The sequence below is a fragment of the Cherax quadricarinatus genome, chromosome 15 (assembly GCF_038502225.1).
Source record: "Cherax quadricarinatus isolate ZL_2023a chromosome 15, ASM3850222v1, whole genome shotgun sequence".
Classification (NCBI taxonomy): Eukaryota; Metazoa; Arthropoda; class Malacostraca; order Decapoda; family Parastacidae; genus Cherax; species Cherax quadricarinatus.
This window is the reverse complement of record NC_091306.1, coordinates 31,754,032-31,770,477: the sequence shown is the minus strand read 5'-3', so window position 1 is coordinate 31,770,477 and position 16,446 is coordinate 31,754,032. Positions and strand designations below refer to the sequence as shown.

General features: G+C 41.3%; 1 protein-coding gene across 1 annotated transcript in view; it reads left to right on the top strand.

Moving 5' to 3' along the window:
- Positions 1-16,446, top strand: part of LOC128692071 (DDB1- and CUL4-associated factor 13) — a 131,488-nt gene that overhangs the window by 37,223 nt on the left and 77,819 nt on the right. The window contains exon 6 of the mRNA XM_070085265.1: positions 858-1,020. Coding sequence (XP_069941366.1) covers positions 858-1,020 — 163 coding nt within the window. The remainder of the gene's footprint in view (positions 1-857; positions 1,021-16,446) is intronic.

Genomic DNA, 16,446 nt, shown 5'->3' with positions numbered 1-16,446 from the left:
AATCGGCCAGTGTGATAATAAAAAATAAATAAATATCTCTCTCTCTCTCTCTCTCTCTCTCTCTCTCTCTCTCTCTCTCTCTCTCTCTCTCTCTCTCTCTCTCTCTCTCTCTTTCTCTATCTCTCTCTATCTCTCTCTATCTCTCTCTATCTCTCTCTATCTCTCTCTATCTCTCTCTATCTCTCTCTATCTCTCTCTATCTCTCTCTATCTCTCTCTCTATCTCTCTCTCTATCTCTCTCTCTCTATCTCTCTCTCTCTCTCTCTCTCTCTCTCTCTCTCTCTCTCTCTCTCTCTCTCTCTCTCTCTCTCTCTCTCTCTCTCTCTCTCTCTGTCTCTCTCTCTCTCTCTGTCTCTCTCTCTCTCTCTGTCTCTCTCTCTCTCTCTATCTCTCTCTCTCTATCTCTCTCTCTCTCTCTCTCTCTCTCTCTCTCTCTCTCTCTCTCTCTCTCTCTCTCTCTCTCTCTCTCTCTCTCTCTCTCTCTCTCTCTCTCTCCATTAAAGACAGTGAATAAATCTTACATTCAGTATACACTTTACTTTTCTAAGTTTTTAGTATTTCTTAGTCCTGTAGTTTCTCATTTCCAGTTTACGCAGCTTCTTCTGAGATCAAGTTGTTGGTTCCTAAGATACTTGTATTAACATTGAGATTTAATTGGAAAATTACACTACATTATGGCATGAAGGTTTGTAGGAATATTAGTTTTGCATAATTTCATATTTGTCTGGAGCACATCCTTGTTGTTAGTGGGGAGGATACTCTGTTGTATGAATGATAAATGCACTATAGTAATGTATTAAAATCTATCATTGTGTTGGCTTAATTGATTTACTTTTGTTCAATTAATTTATTTTCAGTGTCTACTCATTTGATATCAGAAATATGAATAAAAGCAACAGAATTGTCACTCTCCATGAAGGTCATACGTCTGCTGTTATTGATCTTGACTATGCTCCTACTGGCAAAGAATTTTGCACGGGAAGCTATGACAAGTCTATCAGAGTTTTTAGAACAGATGAAGTAAGTGAATGTTTAGTTCTGTCTCATTTTTTTCTTTTTTGTTATACAGAACATCTGTCATGTTTTACATATACATAGGCATTCTAGACACAGTCATATCCTTTATTGTTCTCATTCCTTTCAGCTTAGGCACCAGTCTGGATGCACATCTTGTTTTAATTAACCCTTTCAGGGTTTCTGCCTAAATTTTAGCGCCTTCAAATCTAGTGAGAGGAAAGCTGGTAGGCCTACATATGAAAGAATGGGTCTATGTGGTCAGTGTGCACAGTATAAAAAAAATCCTGCAGCACACAGTGCATAATGAGAAAAAAAAACTGACCATGTTTTTGGTTTAAAACAGCGAATTTGCAGTGTATTTTTGTATGGTATTTATGGTTGTATTTTAGTTTTCCTGGTCTCATTTTATAGAATGGAAGACATATTACAGAAATTGAGATGATTTTGATTGGTTTCATAAAGAAAAGTACCTTGAAATTGAACTCAAAGTAGCAGAAATGTTCGATTTTTACCAAAGTTCAAAAGTAAACAAATCATGCCAAGCGTCCAATACACGTCACCTGGCGAGTCTAATACGATATTAATCCGTTCCTGAGAGCTCATCGTGAGCCGAAATTATCGTAATGCGAATTAATTTTCCCCATAAGAAATAATGGAAATCAAATTAATCTGTGGAAGACGCCCAAAAGTCTGAAAAAAGAATTTTTTTACCACGATATATTAATTTTAATACACACAAACTTAAGAAGGCATGCACAATTAATACTCTACTAAGAATAGAATACATGACACTTACCTTTATTGAAGATCTGGTGATGATTGATGGGATGGGAGGAGGGGAGAGTGTGGAAGTTGTTATTGTTTAGAATGGGAATCCCCTTCCATTAGGACTTGAGGTATCAAGTCCTTTTCTGGGGTTACTTCCCTTCTTCTTTTAATGCCACTAGGACCAGCTTGAGAGTCACTGGACCTCTATCGTACAACAAATCTGTCCATAGAGCTCTGTACCTCCCGTTCCTTTAAGATTTGCCTAAAATGGGCCACAACATTGTCATTGTAATAGTCACCAGCACGGCTTGCAATAGCTGTGTTAGGGTGATTTTCATCCATAAAGGTTTGCAGTTCAACCCGCTTTGCACACATTTCCTTAATCTTTGAAGTAGGCACAATGGATTCCACAACTGGCATAGGCTTCTTAGGGTTAGCCCCAAACCCTTCAAAATCTTTCTTAATTTCCTTACTAATTCTCACCCATTTTACTGCAGGGTTGGCACTAGAAGCTTTCTTGGGGCCCATGGTGACTTATTTTGCAGTTCCAAGCACAAAAAACACTGGGGAAATGTACCGAATGTATGTGTGGATATGACCGCACTGGCTGGCTTGTAAACACTGGCGCTGAGACCACACGTGGGACGCATCCCGGACGAATCACGTGAGGCGAGTTTTTTATCGTGAGGTGAGGCAAAATTTTTGTGTTCAAATGCTTCATATGGCGGATTTAACGTAACGCGATGCGGTCATAGGGCTGGGGTCCACTGTATTCTTTCACAAGTGTGCTGATATTATTTATACCATTTCTACACTAATGCAGTACTCTGCATAACAGTAAATCTTCTATTTTTTGTGAGAATAAAAATTCAAATTGGAAAGCAAAAGAGATGTAAGAGGGGCCTGGGGACATGACTAATGAACAGAGAAAATGTTATTTTAGTGCCAGGAATGTCTGTCTTGTTTATTCTGGACCCTATTTGGAAATTAGCATCTTCTGAAATTTGTGTGAAATTTGCAAAATTGCCAATTTCTGACCACTTTATTGGATAGTTGAAATCTGTAAATGGGTGGTTTCTTGTACTCATTCGATAGGAAAAATGGAGTTCTAGCGAAATACAGTGGACCCCCGGTATTCGATGGCATCGGTATTCGATAAATCCGGTTTTCGATGCATTTTAATGCAAAAAATTTTCCTCGGTATTCGATACAATTCGTACGAGACCTGTCCACGTGTGGCCTGAACTGCTCTGTGTGTGCAAGTGTTTACAAGCCAGCCAGTGTGCGCGCATCTAAGGATACATTCGGTACATTCCATATTATCCATATTATCACTGAGTTTGGTACTAGTTTCTGCAAAATAAGTCACCATGGGCCCCAAGAAAGCTTCTAGTGCCAACCCTTCGAGAAAAAAGTCGCTAATGACTTATGAAACGAAGAAAGAGATAATTGCAAAGTACGAAAGTGGAGTGCGTGTGTCGGAGCTGGTCAGGTTGTATAATAAACCCCAATCAACCATCTCTACTATAGTGACCAGGAAAACGGCAATCAAGGAAGCTGTTCTTGCAAAAGGTGCAACTGTGATTACGAAACAGTGACCGCAAGTGTTAGAAAATGTTGAGAGATTGTTATGGTGTGGATAAATGAAAAACAGATAGCAGGAGATAGTATCTCTCAAGCGATCATTTGTGAAAAGGCTAGGCAGTTGCATGACGATTTGGTAAAGAAATTTCCTGCAACTAGTGGTGATGTGAGTGAATTTAAGGCCAGCAAAGGTTGGTTTGAAAGATTTAAGAGTCGTAGTGGCATACATAGTGTGATTAGGCATGGTAAGGCTGCCAGTTATGTTGTGCGACAGAAGTCCAGTGACTCTCAAGCTGGTCCTAGTGGCATTAAAAGAAGAAGGGAAGTAACCCCGGAAAAGGACTTGCTACCTCAAGTCCTAATGAAAGGGGATTCCCCTTCGAAACACTAACACCTCTCCCCTCCTCCCATCCCATCAATCATCACCAGATCTTCATTAAAGGTAAGTGTCAATTATTTTATTGTTATTGTAATTATTCTATTGCATTAAACTTAATATTTCATGTAGTAAATTTTTTTTTTCATACTTTTGGGTGTCTTGCATGGATTAATTTGATTTCCATTATTTCTTATGAGGAAAATTGATTCGGTTTTCGATATTATCGGTATTCGATGAGCTCTCAGGAACGGATTAATATCGAATACCGGGGGTCCACTGTAGGTATGATTTTTGTCGACTAGTACACTGGAATTGGCCGAAAATAGGGCTCAAAGTGGGCGAAATTGCCAATGCGTAAACATCATTGAGACCGCTAACTTCAAGACAGCATAATTCCGTAAATTTTCCATCAAATTTGATACTTTTGGTGTCATTATGATTGGGAAAAAATTCTCCATCATTTTATAAGAAAAAATAATTTTTTTTTTTTCTGAAAAATTTTCGACCCTGAGAACGAGTTTAGGAGAGGGCCGCTCGACCCTGAAAGGGTTAATTATAATCATCTTAATGTTAAATGTATGGATATTTTTCTAGACCATCCACTCAAAACAATGACGTCAGTTATTGTTAAATGTAGCCTTTTCTTTCAATATACTCAGAGTACTGGCCATCCCTATGCTATAGCCAAAATGTTGGTTGCCAGTACAGTAGGGCCCCGCTTTACGGCGTTTCACTAATACGGACATTTCAAATTATGACGAAAACTCTCTATACGGCTCCCCCACCTGACTTTCTAATGTGGTCACTATGCCCCACCCGGTTTGTTTACATTCTCCAAGAACACGACTCTCCATAATGTCTAGAAACTCCAAAATTTCAAGTGTTTTAAAGTTCTTCTCTTTCAACACACCGGCCGTATCCCACCGAGGCGGGGTGGCCCAAAAGGAAAAACGAAAGTTTCTCCTTTTACATTTAGTAATATATACAGGAGAAGAGGTTACTAGCCCCTTGCTCCCGGCATTTTAGTCGCCTCTTACAACACGCATGGCTTACGGAGGAAGAATTCTGTTCCACTTCCCCATGGAGGTAAGAGGAAATAAACAATAACAAGAACTAGTAAGAAAAATGGAAGAAAACCCAGAGGAATGTGTGTATATACATATATGCTTGTACATGTATGTGTAGTGTGGCCTGAGTGTAAGTAGAAGTAGCAAGACGTACCTGAAACCTTGCATGTTTATGAGACAGAAAAATGGACACCAGCAATCCCACCATCATGTAAAACAATTACAGGTTTCCCTTTTACACTCACTTGGCAGGACGGTAGTACCTCCCTGGGCGGTTGCTGTCTACCAACCTACTACCTAAGTGTTTTAAAGTTATTTTATATTTTATAAATATTCTAATAATTATACTTAAGTGTACCTGTTTCTAAATAAACTTACACACTGTGCTAGCATTCATGTACAAGTTAAAATCACTAAGAGTGTCTTATTAGTTTTGAAGATGCCATGTTAATAATAATAATAACACACAATAATAATCACTCTGAGGCACTCTAAATGTTGTATATTAATATATGCATTTTGATTAATCCATCTATGATATTTTTTTTCGAAATTATATACGTAATAAACACGCTATGTAACATACAGACATTATTAATACACCCCACACCACTCTACAAAGGTGGCAGTAAAATAATTGCAAAGAACTACTGACCGAAAGCACTAACATTCTATATCATAAAAATGTTTGAAAGGGTTCTAAGAAACAAGATTGCCAACCACCTAGATACCCATCAATTACACAACCCAGGGCAACATGGGTTTAGAGCAGGTCACTCCTGCCTGTCTCAGCTATTGGACCACTATGACAAGGTCCTGGATGCTATAGAGGATAAACAAAATACAGATGTAGTATACATGGACTTTGCAAAAGCCTTCGACAAGTGTGACCATGGTGTAATAGCCCACAAAATGCGTGATAAAGGAATAACAGGAAAAGTTGGTAGATGGATCTATAACTTTCTGACAAATAGAACACAAAGAGTAATAGTAAACAGAGTAAAATCTGAAGCAGCTAAGGGAAAAAGCTCTGTTTGACAAGGCACAGTACTTGCTCCAATTCTATTCCTCATCCTTATAGCTGATACCCAGCCCTAGAGAAACCGAATAGGGAACTAGGGTGTGGCGCTGCTAATGAAACCCCTCTGGAAAATTTATTTGTTATACCCAGCCCTAGAGAAACCAAATAGGGAACCTAGACAGAGATGTAAGCCATAGCTCCATGTCTTCCTTTGTGAATGACACCCGAATTGCCATTGAAGACACCACAAGACTCGAAGCGAAAATCAACCAAATTTTCAAATGGGCCACTCAAACAATAAGAAGTTCAATGAAGTGAAATTTCAACTGCTCAGATATGGAAAACTTTAGGAAATTAAAGCTGTATTAGGGTATACAACAAATTCTAACCATACAATTGAGTGAAAAAGTAATGTGAAGGACCCGGGAGTGATGATGTCAGAGGATCTAGCCTTCAAAGACCACAATAATGTATCTACAGCATCTGCTAGGAAAAATGATAGGATGGATAATGAGAACCTTCAAAACTAGGGATGCCAAGCCCATGATGATTCTCTTCAAATCACTTGTTCTCTCTAGGCTGGAATACTGCTGTACACTAACTGCCCCCTTCAAGGTAGGCGAAATTGCTGACTTGGAGAGTGTACATAGAACTTTGATGGCACACATAAGTATGATAAGGCACCTAAATTACTGGGAACAGTTGAAGTCCCTTGATATGTATTCCCTGGAACGCAGGTGAGAGAGAGATACTTGATAATACAGTGGAACCTCAGCTTATGAACGCTCCACCATGTGAACTTTTCAGGATGCGAACCATCATTCAGTCGATATTTTGCTTCTGGATACGAGCGAAATTTCAGGATACGTACTTCCCCCTCAAGGAAGGGTCCTTAGATAAATCAATAAATAAAATATTTATTTCTTTGCGAAGGTTACAATGTGTGTTAACATATAAAATGATTGGAGCAAAGAAAGCCACTCTCGTGCCGAGGCATTTCGGGGAGACTTAACCTAATACTTATAGACTACTTAAGTCTAGACAAGATAAGATAAGATAAGATTTTGTTTGGATTTTTAACCCCGGAGGGTTAGCCACCCAGGATAACCCAAGAAAGTCAGTGCGTCATCGAGGACTGTCTAACTTATTTCCATTGGGGTCCTTAATCTTGTCCCCCAGGATGTGACCCACACCAGTCGACTAACACCCAGGTGCCTATTTGCTGCTAGGTGAAGAGGACAACAGGTGTAAGGAAATGTGTCGAAATGTTTCCACCTGCCGAGAATCGAACCCGGGCCCTCCATGTGTGAAGCGGGAGCTTTAGCCACCAGGCCACCGGGCCAGGTGAAAAGTAGTGGTTATCAATGTTTTGCTGATGGTGGTGCCAACTGCTGGCAGCCTTTTGAAGTTTCTCATTACTGTTATTATTATTATTATTATTATTATTATTATTATTATTATTATTATTATTATGTATTATTATTATTATTATTGTTATAGTAATAATAATACAGTTGACCCTCAACTAATGGCGGCATTAAGTATGTAACGGCAATTTCGTCTAATGGCCCTTTTTGCCGTAGAAAAAATGCCTCAACCAATGGCGAAAAACTTAACCAACAACGTTTGTCCGGAACATGTCCCCAGCCATTCCAAGACTCAGTGTGCCATTGTTTACAAGCTGTTGCGGTCAGTTTCCACGTGTGCCTCCCATACATTTTGGATTATTCCACTGTTTCTAGTGTTTGTAACCGCTAAATAAGCCACCATGGTCCCCAAGAAAGCTTCTAGAGCCAGCCCTTTGGTAAAGGATGTGGGAAATACGATAGAATTCAAGAAAAAGTTTGTAGAAAAATACGAAAGTGGTGGTGGTAGTGTGGTGGTAGAGAGTGGTACTGGTTGTGATGGCAGTAGAAGGTGGTACTGGTTGTGATGGTGGTAGAGGGTGGTAGTGATGGTGGTAGAGGGTGGTAGTGATGGTGGTAGAGGGTGGTAGTGATGGTGGTAGAGGGTGGTAGTGATGGTGGTAGAGGGTGGTTCTGGTTGTGATGGTAGTAGAGGGTGGTACTGGTTGTGATGGTAGTAGAGGGTGGTAGTGATGGTGGTAGAGGGTGGTACTGGTTGTGATGGTAGTAGAGGGTGGTAGTGATGGTGGTAGAGGGTGGTACTGGTTGTGATGGTGGTAGAGGGTGGTACTTGTTGTGATGGTGGTAAAGGGTGGTAGTGATGGTGGTAGATGGTGGTACTGGTTGTGATGGTGGTACTGGTTGTGATGGTGGTACTGGTTGTGATGGTGGTAGAGGGTGGTAGTGATGTTGGTATAGGGTGGTACTGGTTGTGATGGTGGTAGAGGGTGGTACTTGTTGTGATGGTGGTAGAGGGTGGTAGTGATGGTGGTAGAGGGTGGTCCACTGATTCTCAAGCTGGTCGTAGTGGCATTAAAAAACCAAGAAGGGAGGTAACCCCACCAAAGGACTTGGTACCTGAAGTCTTTATGGAAGGGGATTCTCCTTCCAAGCAATAGACAATCCTGAATTTCCCCTGCTGCTGGCACATCACTCATCAACAACTCCACAATAAAGGTAAGTGGCATTTAATTATTGCTTATTCTGCATGTCCCATTCCTTTCCATATAAGGAAATGTATATTTCATGTAAAAAAAAAAAATCAGACTTTGGGGTGTCAGGAACGGATTAATTCTATTTCCATTATTTTTTATGGGGAAAATTAACTCAACCAACGGCAGTTTCGACCAATGGCAAACCCTCTGGAACGGATTAATGCCGTTGGTTGAGGGTCCACTGTAATAATATTATTGTTATTATTAGTATTAGTATGTATGTGGCAAGGGGCTCTTGATCTAGGGAATTGGATCCGTGTTCCAGTTCCATAAATTAAGCCTGAATACCTTCCATCCCGTTCCCCCCACAAGTGCTTCCCCATTATAATTAATAATAATAATAATAATAATAATAGTAATATAGTAAAATAATATAATATAATAATAATATAATAATAATAATAATAATACGTGTAATAATATAATAAAAAATGTACTATAATAATAATTATAATAATAGACGGCTTCGAAAGGCCATCACTAGATGGCAATGAATACCACAACAATGTGGGAGCAGTTATGGCCGCCTCCACTTGTCACATAATGACATATTTTATTCATTCTAGAGTATACAGTAGGGCCCCACTTATATGGCAGGTTAGGTTCTAGGCTACCACCATAAAGTGGAAATCGACGTAAAGTGGAACACCCTTTTTTTCCACTTATAAATGCATAGAAATACTAGATAACAAGTTTACATTAACATATATTAAATTAGCAATAGAACTAGGCATTAAAAAACGATAAAGTAAAATACACATACAGTGGACCCTCGAGTTTCGAACTTAATCTGTTCCAGGAGTTAGTTCTAAAGTTGAAATGTTCGAAAGTTGAACCAATATTTCCCATAAGAAACAATGGAAATACAATTAATCCATACCAGAAACCCAAAAATACAGTGGACCCTCGAGTTTCGGCAGCCTCGACTTTCGTGAAATTCGACCTTCGGCGAGTTTTTTTGGAAAAATTTGGCCTCTAGTTTCGTGAAAATCTCGTGTTTTGGCGACCGTCCGGTACCCATCCGCCTGTCACCGTGCACACAAAGCCAGTCTCCCACGCCATTCACGCTCAGTTTGCCATTGTTTACCAACACGTGACCATCACCCCGCGGGTTCATACGTAATAATCCATTGTTTTTTGTGATTACAGCTGCTAAATAAGTCACCATGAGCCCAAGGAAAGCTAGTGCAAGCCCTTTGGTAAAGAAAGTGAGGAACACAATCGAATTCAAGAAGGACATCATTGAAAAATATGAGAGTGGAGTGCGTGTTACAGAGCTTACCAGGATGTATGGCAAGCCCCATTCAACCATCACTAAGATCGTGGCGAAAGGAAATAGTGTGCTGTTGCAAAAGGGGTGGATATGCTGACAAAAAGGAGATCACAAATCCTCGAAGAAGTGGAGAGGTTATCGTTGGTGTGGATTACCGAAAAATAGTTAGCAGGAGATAGTGTTACGCAGTCGATAATATGTGAAAAGGCAATGGAGTTGCATGACGATCTCGTAAAGAACATGCCTGCAACAAGTGGTGATGCTTGTGATTTTAAGGCCAGCAAAGGTTGGTTTGAGAGATTTAAGAAGCGTAGTGGCATTCACAGTGTGATAAGGCATGGTGAGGCTGCCAGTTCTGACAAAAAAGCAGCTGAGAAGTTTGTACAGGAGTTTAAGGAGTATGTAGACACTGGAGAATTCAAACCCCAGCAAGTGTTTAATTGTGACAAAACAGGCCTCTTTTGGAAGAAAATGCCAAAGAGGACCTACATCACGCAGGAGGAAGCGGTACTCCCAGGACACAAGCCTATGAAAGACAGGCTTACTCTCATGTGCGACAAGGGTCCAGTGACTCTCAAGCTGGTCCCAGTGGCATTAAAAGAAGGGAAGTAACCCCAGATATGGACTTCATACCTGAAGTCCTAATGGAAGGAGATTCTCCTTTCAAAAAATAGTGTACACCTTCCTCCTATCCCCTCCTCCCGTCTTCCATCTACGCAGAAGTCTTCAGTAAAGGTAAGTGTAATGTTATTATTATTTATTTTAAATGCATGTGTACTTGATTTCTGATTGTTTTCATTATGTAAATCTTTATTTAATTTGAAAAAAATACAGTGGACCCCCAGTTAACGATATTTTTTCACTCCAGAAGTATGTTCAGGTGCCAGTACTGACCGAATTTGTTCCCATAAGGAATATTGTGAAGTAGATTAGTCCATTTCAGACCCCCAAACATACACGTACAAACGCACTTACATAAATACACTTACATAATTGGTTGCATTTGGAGGTGATCGTTATGCGGGGGTCCACTGTATTTTATTTTAATATTTTTGGGTGTCTGGAACTGATTAATTTTATTTCCATTATTTCTTATGGGGAAAATGGTTTCGAGTTTCGTGAATTTCGACCTTCGGCGGGCTCTCTGGAACGGATTAATCACTAAACTCGGGGGTCCACTGTATTCACAAAAATATACATTTTATAGAGATTACATTATAGTTTTACATACACACAACAAACATACACTGTACATTCAGTATTAGATAAATAAACATTTAAATAAACATATAAAATTACATTTTTACTTATCAAAAAAAATAAATTGTTGAGGGGAACATGGGGTTGTGTAAACAACATTGCTGACCGGCAATGTTTTATCAAAGTGAAATTCTTGCCTTCTAATACCACTCCTCTCCTCCAGCCCATGGACCAGCAGGTCATTTCAAATTTCTAAAAACTGTACACCAAAGCAGTGTTTCAAAATTGCCTTGAAGTGACCTCAGACACTCAATTGACCCTAAGAGAGTTTTGGAAAGATCACTTTAGTATCCTCAATTGCATAAACCTTATAGGTAAGGCTTTTGAGGAAGTGACTAACTGGACCTTGAACTCTGCTTGGAGGAAATTGTGGCCAGGATGCATACAAGAGAGGGATTTTGAAGGGTTTGGGGCTAACCCTGAGAAGCCTATGCCAGTTGTGGAATCTATTGTGGCATTGAGGAAGTCCTTGGGGTTGGAGGTTAGTGGGGAGGATGTGGAAGAGTTGGTGGAGGACGATGATGAAGAACTAACCACTGATGAGCTGCAAGAGCATCTGCAACAGCAAGAGGCCACAACTGAGGAAATTGCTTCAGAGGAGGGGAGAGAAAAATTGAGGAAGTTGCCTTCTTCAACGATTAAGGAAATTTGTACAGTGTGCACAAAGATGCAAACCTTTGTGGGTGAAAATCATCCTGACACAGCTATTGCAAGCCGTGCTGGTGACTTTTACAATGACAGTTGGAAAATCTTGAAGGAATGTGAGGTACAGAACTCTCTGGACAGATTTTTGGTGTGACAGAGGTCCAGTGACTCTCAAGTTGCTCCCAGTGGCATTAAAAAAAGAAGGGAAGTAACCCCGGAAAAGGACTTGGTACCTAAAGTCCTTATGGAAGGGGATTTCCCTTCGAAACATTAATACACCTCCATCTCCCCTCCTATCTCATCACTACATCTTCAATTAAGGTAAGTGTCATTTATTCCTCATTTAGTACAGTATTTATTGTGCATGTATCCTTATTTTTCTGTGTAGGAAAATGTATATTTCATGTGAATTTTTTTTTGTTTTCATACTTTTGGGTTTCTGGAACGGATTAGTAATTGGATTTCCATTATTTCTTATGGGAAAAATTAATTCAACTAACGATAAATTCGCCTAAAGATAAGCTCTCTGGAATGGATTAATATCGTTGGTCGAGGGTCCACTGTATTATTATTATTATTATTACTAATATGGCGTCACTCGTACAAGTCGTCTGGCTACCACATCTCATTTATGTTTATTTATTTTACTGTGGGGTGTATTATCATCTTTATATGTTACGTATCGTGTTTGTTATATAATTTTGAAAAAATCATAGATGGATTAATGAAAATGTGTATACGTATTAATGTAATATAGGACATTTAATGAGACTCTGATTATTATTGAGTTTTATTATTGTCATTACTAATATGGCATCTTGAGACATAAGACACTCTTAGTGATTTTAATGTGTACATGCACGCCAGCACAGTGTGTAAGTTTATTTAGGTGCAGGTATACATAAGTATAATTATCAGAGTATATATAAAATATGAAATAACTTTTAAAAACACTTGAAATTTTGGAGTTTCCAGAGATAATGGAGAGACTTTGTGCTTACAGAGCTCACAGAGAATGTAAACAAACTGGGTGGGTGGGGCGCAGTGACTGTATTAGAAAGTCAGGTGGGGGAGCTGTATAGCGAGTTTCGGTCATAATTTGAAATGTCCATGTTAGTGCAATGCCGTAAAGTGGGGCCCTACTGTATATCTGGTTTCTATGTTATTTATATTGTTTATTATGTTGTATTAGATCAATTTTGATAGATAAATAAGCCGTAGAGTTGATATTAGTGCTATATTGAAGTGTATTTTTCCTGCCTCTGAGAGCAGGGATTTTGCCGGAACGGATTAATGGCTTTTCAGTTAATTTAAATGAGGAAAGTTTTCTCAGCATATGAACATTAGAAAGAAGGAACACTACAGCAGACCTACTGGCCCATGCAGGGCAGGTCAACCCCTGGCTTAGACCAATGGCCCACCCAGTCAGGACACCTCCACTTAAGGAAGGAGCATGGCATCTGACCCAGTAGCACCAGCTAGTCAGGTCCAACTTACACCCACCCACACCCACTCATGCATTTATCTAACCTATTTTTAAAGCTACATAATGTCTTAGCTTCTATAACGATCAAATTTTTGCTTCCAGACTTGAGCAAAATTTCCAGATGCGAGCAGGCCTCAAGGGAGGTTAATTGACACTGGTGAGGGGGCTCTTGCTCTTGATCTAGGGAATTGGATCTCAGTTGTTTGTTGGACTATCTTATTGAAACTTGGGCAATTTATGATGAAAAGATGCTTCTTAACGTACACCAAAAATGAAAGAAATTGGACCATAAATAACAGAGTTCACTTCTCAGCCATTAGCCTCCCCTTAGCGGTATATTTTCGTATGGTTTTTATGGTTGTATTCTCGTTTTCTTTGGTTTCATGTGATAGAATGGAAGATATACTACAAAAATAAATTATTTTAATTGGTTTCACGATGAAAAGTACCTTGAAATTGAGCTCAAAATAGCAGAAATGTTCGATTCTTTGGCGACATCAGTGGTAGACATCATGAGGTAGCAGTGGCAGACAACATGAAGCAGCAGTGGCAAACATCATGAGGTAGCAGTGACAGACAACATGAAGCAGCAGTGGCAGACAACATGAGGTAGCAGTGACAGACAACATGAAGCAGCAGTGACAGACATCATAAGGTAGCAGTGGCAGACAACATGAAGCAGCAGTGGCAGACAACATGAGGTAGCAGTGACAGACAACATGAAGCAGCAGTGACAGACAACATGAAGCAGCAGTGGCAGACATCATGAGGTAGCAGGGGCAGACATCATGAGGTAGCAGTGGCAGACAACATGAATCAGCAGTGGCAGACATCATGAGGTAGCAGTGGCAGACAACATGAAGCAACAGTAGCAGACACCATGAAGCAGCAGTGGCAGACAACATGAAGCAGCAGTGGCAGACATCATAAAGTAGCAGTGGCAGACAACATGAAGCAGCAGTGGCAGACAACATGAAGCAGCAGTGGCAGACAACATGAAGCAGCAGTGGCAGACATCATAAGGTAGCAGTGGCAGACAACATGAAGCAGCAGTGGCATACAACATGAGGTAGCAGTGACAGACAACATGAAGCAGCAGTGGCAGACATGAAGCAGCAGTGGCAGACAACATGAGGTAGCAGTGACAGACAGCATGAAGCAGCAGTGGCAGACATCATGAGGTAGCAGTGGCAGACACCATGAAGCAGCAGTGACAGACAACATGAAGCAGCAGTGGCAGACATCATGAGGTAGCAGTGGCAGACACCATGAAGCAGCAGTGACAGACAACATGAAGCAGCAGTGGCAGACATCATGAGGTAGCAGTGGCAGATACCATGAAGCAGCAGTGACAGACAACATGAAGCAGCAGTGGCAGACATCATGAGGTAGCAGTGGCAGACACCATGAAGCAGCAGTGACAGACAACATGAAGCAGCAGTGGCAGACATCATGAGGTAGCAGTGGCAGACACCATGAAGCAACAATGGCAGACAACATGAAGCAACAATGGCAGACAACATGAAGCAGCAGTGGCAGACAACATGAAGCAGCAGTGGCAGACAACATGAAGCAACAATGGCAGACAACATGAAGAAGCAGTGATAGGCAGCATGAAGCAACAATGGCAGACAACATGAAGCAACAATGGCAGACAACATGAAGCAGCAGTGGCAGACAACATGAAGCAACAATGGCAGACAACATGAAGCAACAATGGCAGACAACATGAAGAAGCAGTGACAGGCAGCATGAAGCAGCAGTGACAGACAACATGAGGTAGCAGTGGCAGACAACATGAGGTAGCAGTGGCAGACAACATGAAGCAGCAGTGACAGACAACATGAAGCAGCAGTGACAGACAACATGAAGCAACAGTGGCAGACAACATGAGGTAGCAGTGGCAGACAACATGAAGCAGCAGTGGCAGACAATATGAAGCAGCAGTGACAGACAACATGAAGCAACAGTGGCAGACAACATGAGGTAGCAGTGGCAGACAACATGAAGCAGCAGTGACAGACAACATGAAGCAGCAGTGACAGACAACATGAAGCAACAGTGGCAGACAACATGAGGTAGCAGTGGCAGACAACATGAAGCAGCAGTGGCAGACAATATGAAGCAGCAGTGACAGACAACATGAAGCAACAGTGACAGACAACATGAAGCAGCAGTGGCAGACAACATGAAGCAGCAGTGGCAGACAACATGAAGCAGCAGTGGCAGACAACATGAGGTAGCATTGGCAGACAACATGAAGCAGCAGTGGCAGACAACATGAAGCAGCAGTGGCAGACAACATGAGGTAGCAGTGGCAGACAACATGAAGCAGCAGTGGCAGACATCATGTGGTAGCAGTGGCAGACAACATGAAGCAGCTGTGGCTGACAACATGAGGTAGCAGTGGCAGACAACATGAAGCAGCAGTGGCAGACAACATGAGGCAGCAGTGGCAGACAACATGAAGTAGCAGTGGCAGACAACACGAAGCAGCAGTGGCAGACAACATGAAGCAGCAGTGGCAGACAACATGAAGCAGCAGTGGCAGACAACATGAAGCAGCAGTGGCAGACAACATGAGGTAACAGTGGCAGACAACATGAGGTAGCAGTGGCAGACATCATGAGGTAGCAGTGACAGACAACATGAGGTAGCAGTGGCAGACAACATGAGGTAGCAGTGGCAGACAACATGAGGTAGCAGTGGCAGACAACATGAGGTAGCAGTGGCAGACAACATGAAGCAGCAGTGGCAGACAACATGAGGTAGCAGTGACAGACAACATGAGGTAGCAGTGGCAGACAACATGAGGTAGCAGTGGCAGACAACATGAGGTAGCAGTGGCAGACAACATGAGGTAGCAGTGGCAGACAACATGAAGCAGCAGTGGCAGACAACATGAGGTAGCATTGGCAGACAACATGAAATAGCAGTGGCAGACAACATGAAGCAGCAGTGGCAGACAACATGAAGCAGCAGTGAAAGACAACATGAAGCAGCAGTGGCAGACAACATGAAGCAGCAGTGGCAGACAACATGAAGCAGCAGTGAAAGACAACATGAAGCAGCAGTGACAGACAACATGAAGCAGCAGTGGCAGGCAACATGAAGCAGCAGTGGCAGACAACATGAAGCAGCAGTGACAGACAACATGAAGCAGCAGTGGCAGACAACATGAAGCAGCAGTGGCAGACAACATGAAGCAGCAGTGACAGACAACATGAAGCAGCAGTGGCAGACAACATGAAGCAGCAGTGGCAGACAACATGAAGCAGCAGTGACAGACAACATGAAGCAGCAGTGGCAGGCAACATGAAGCAGCA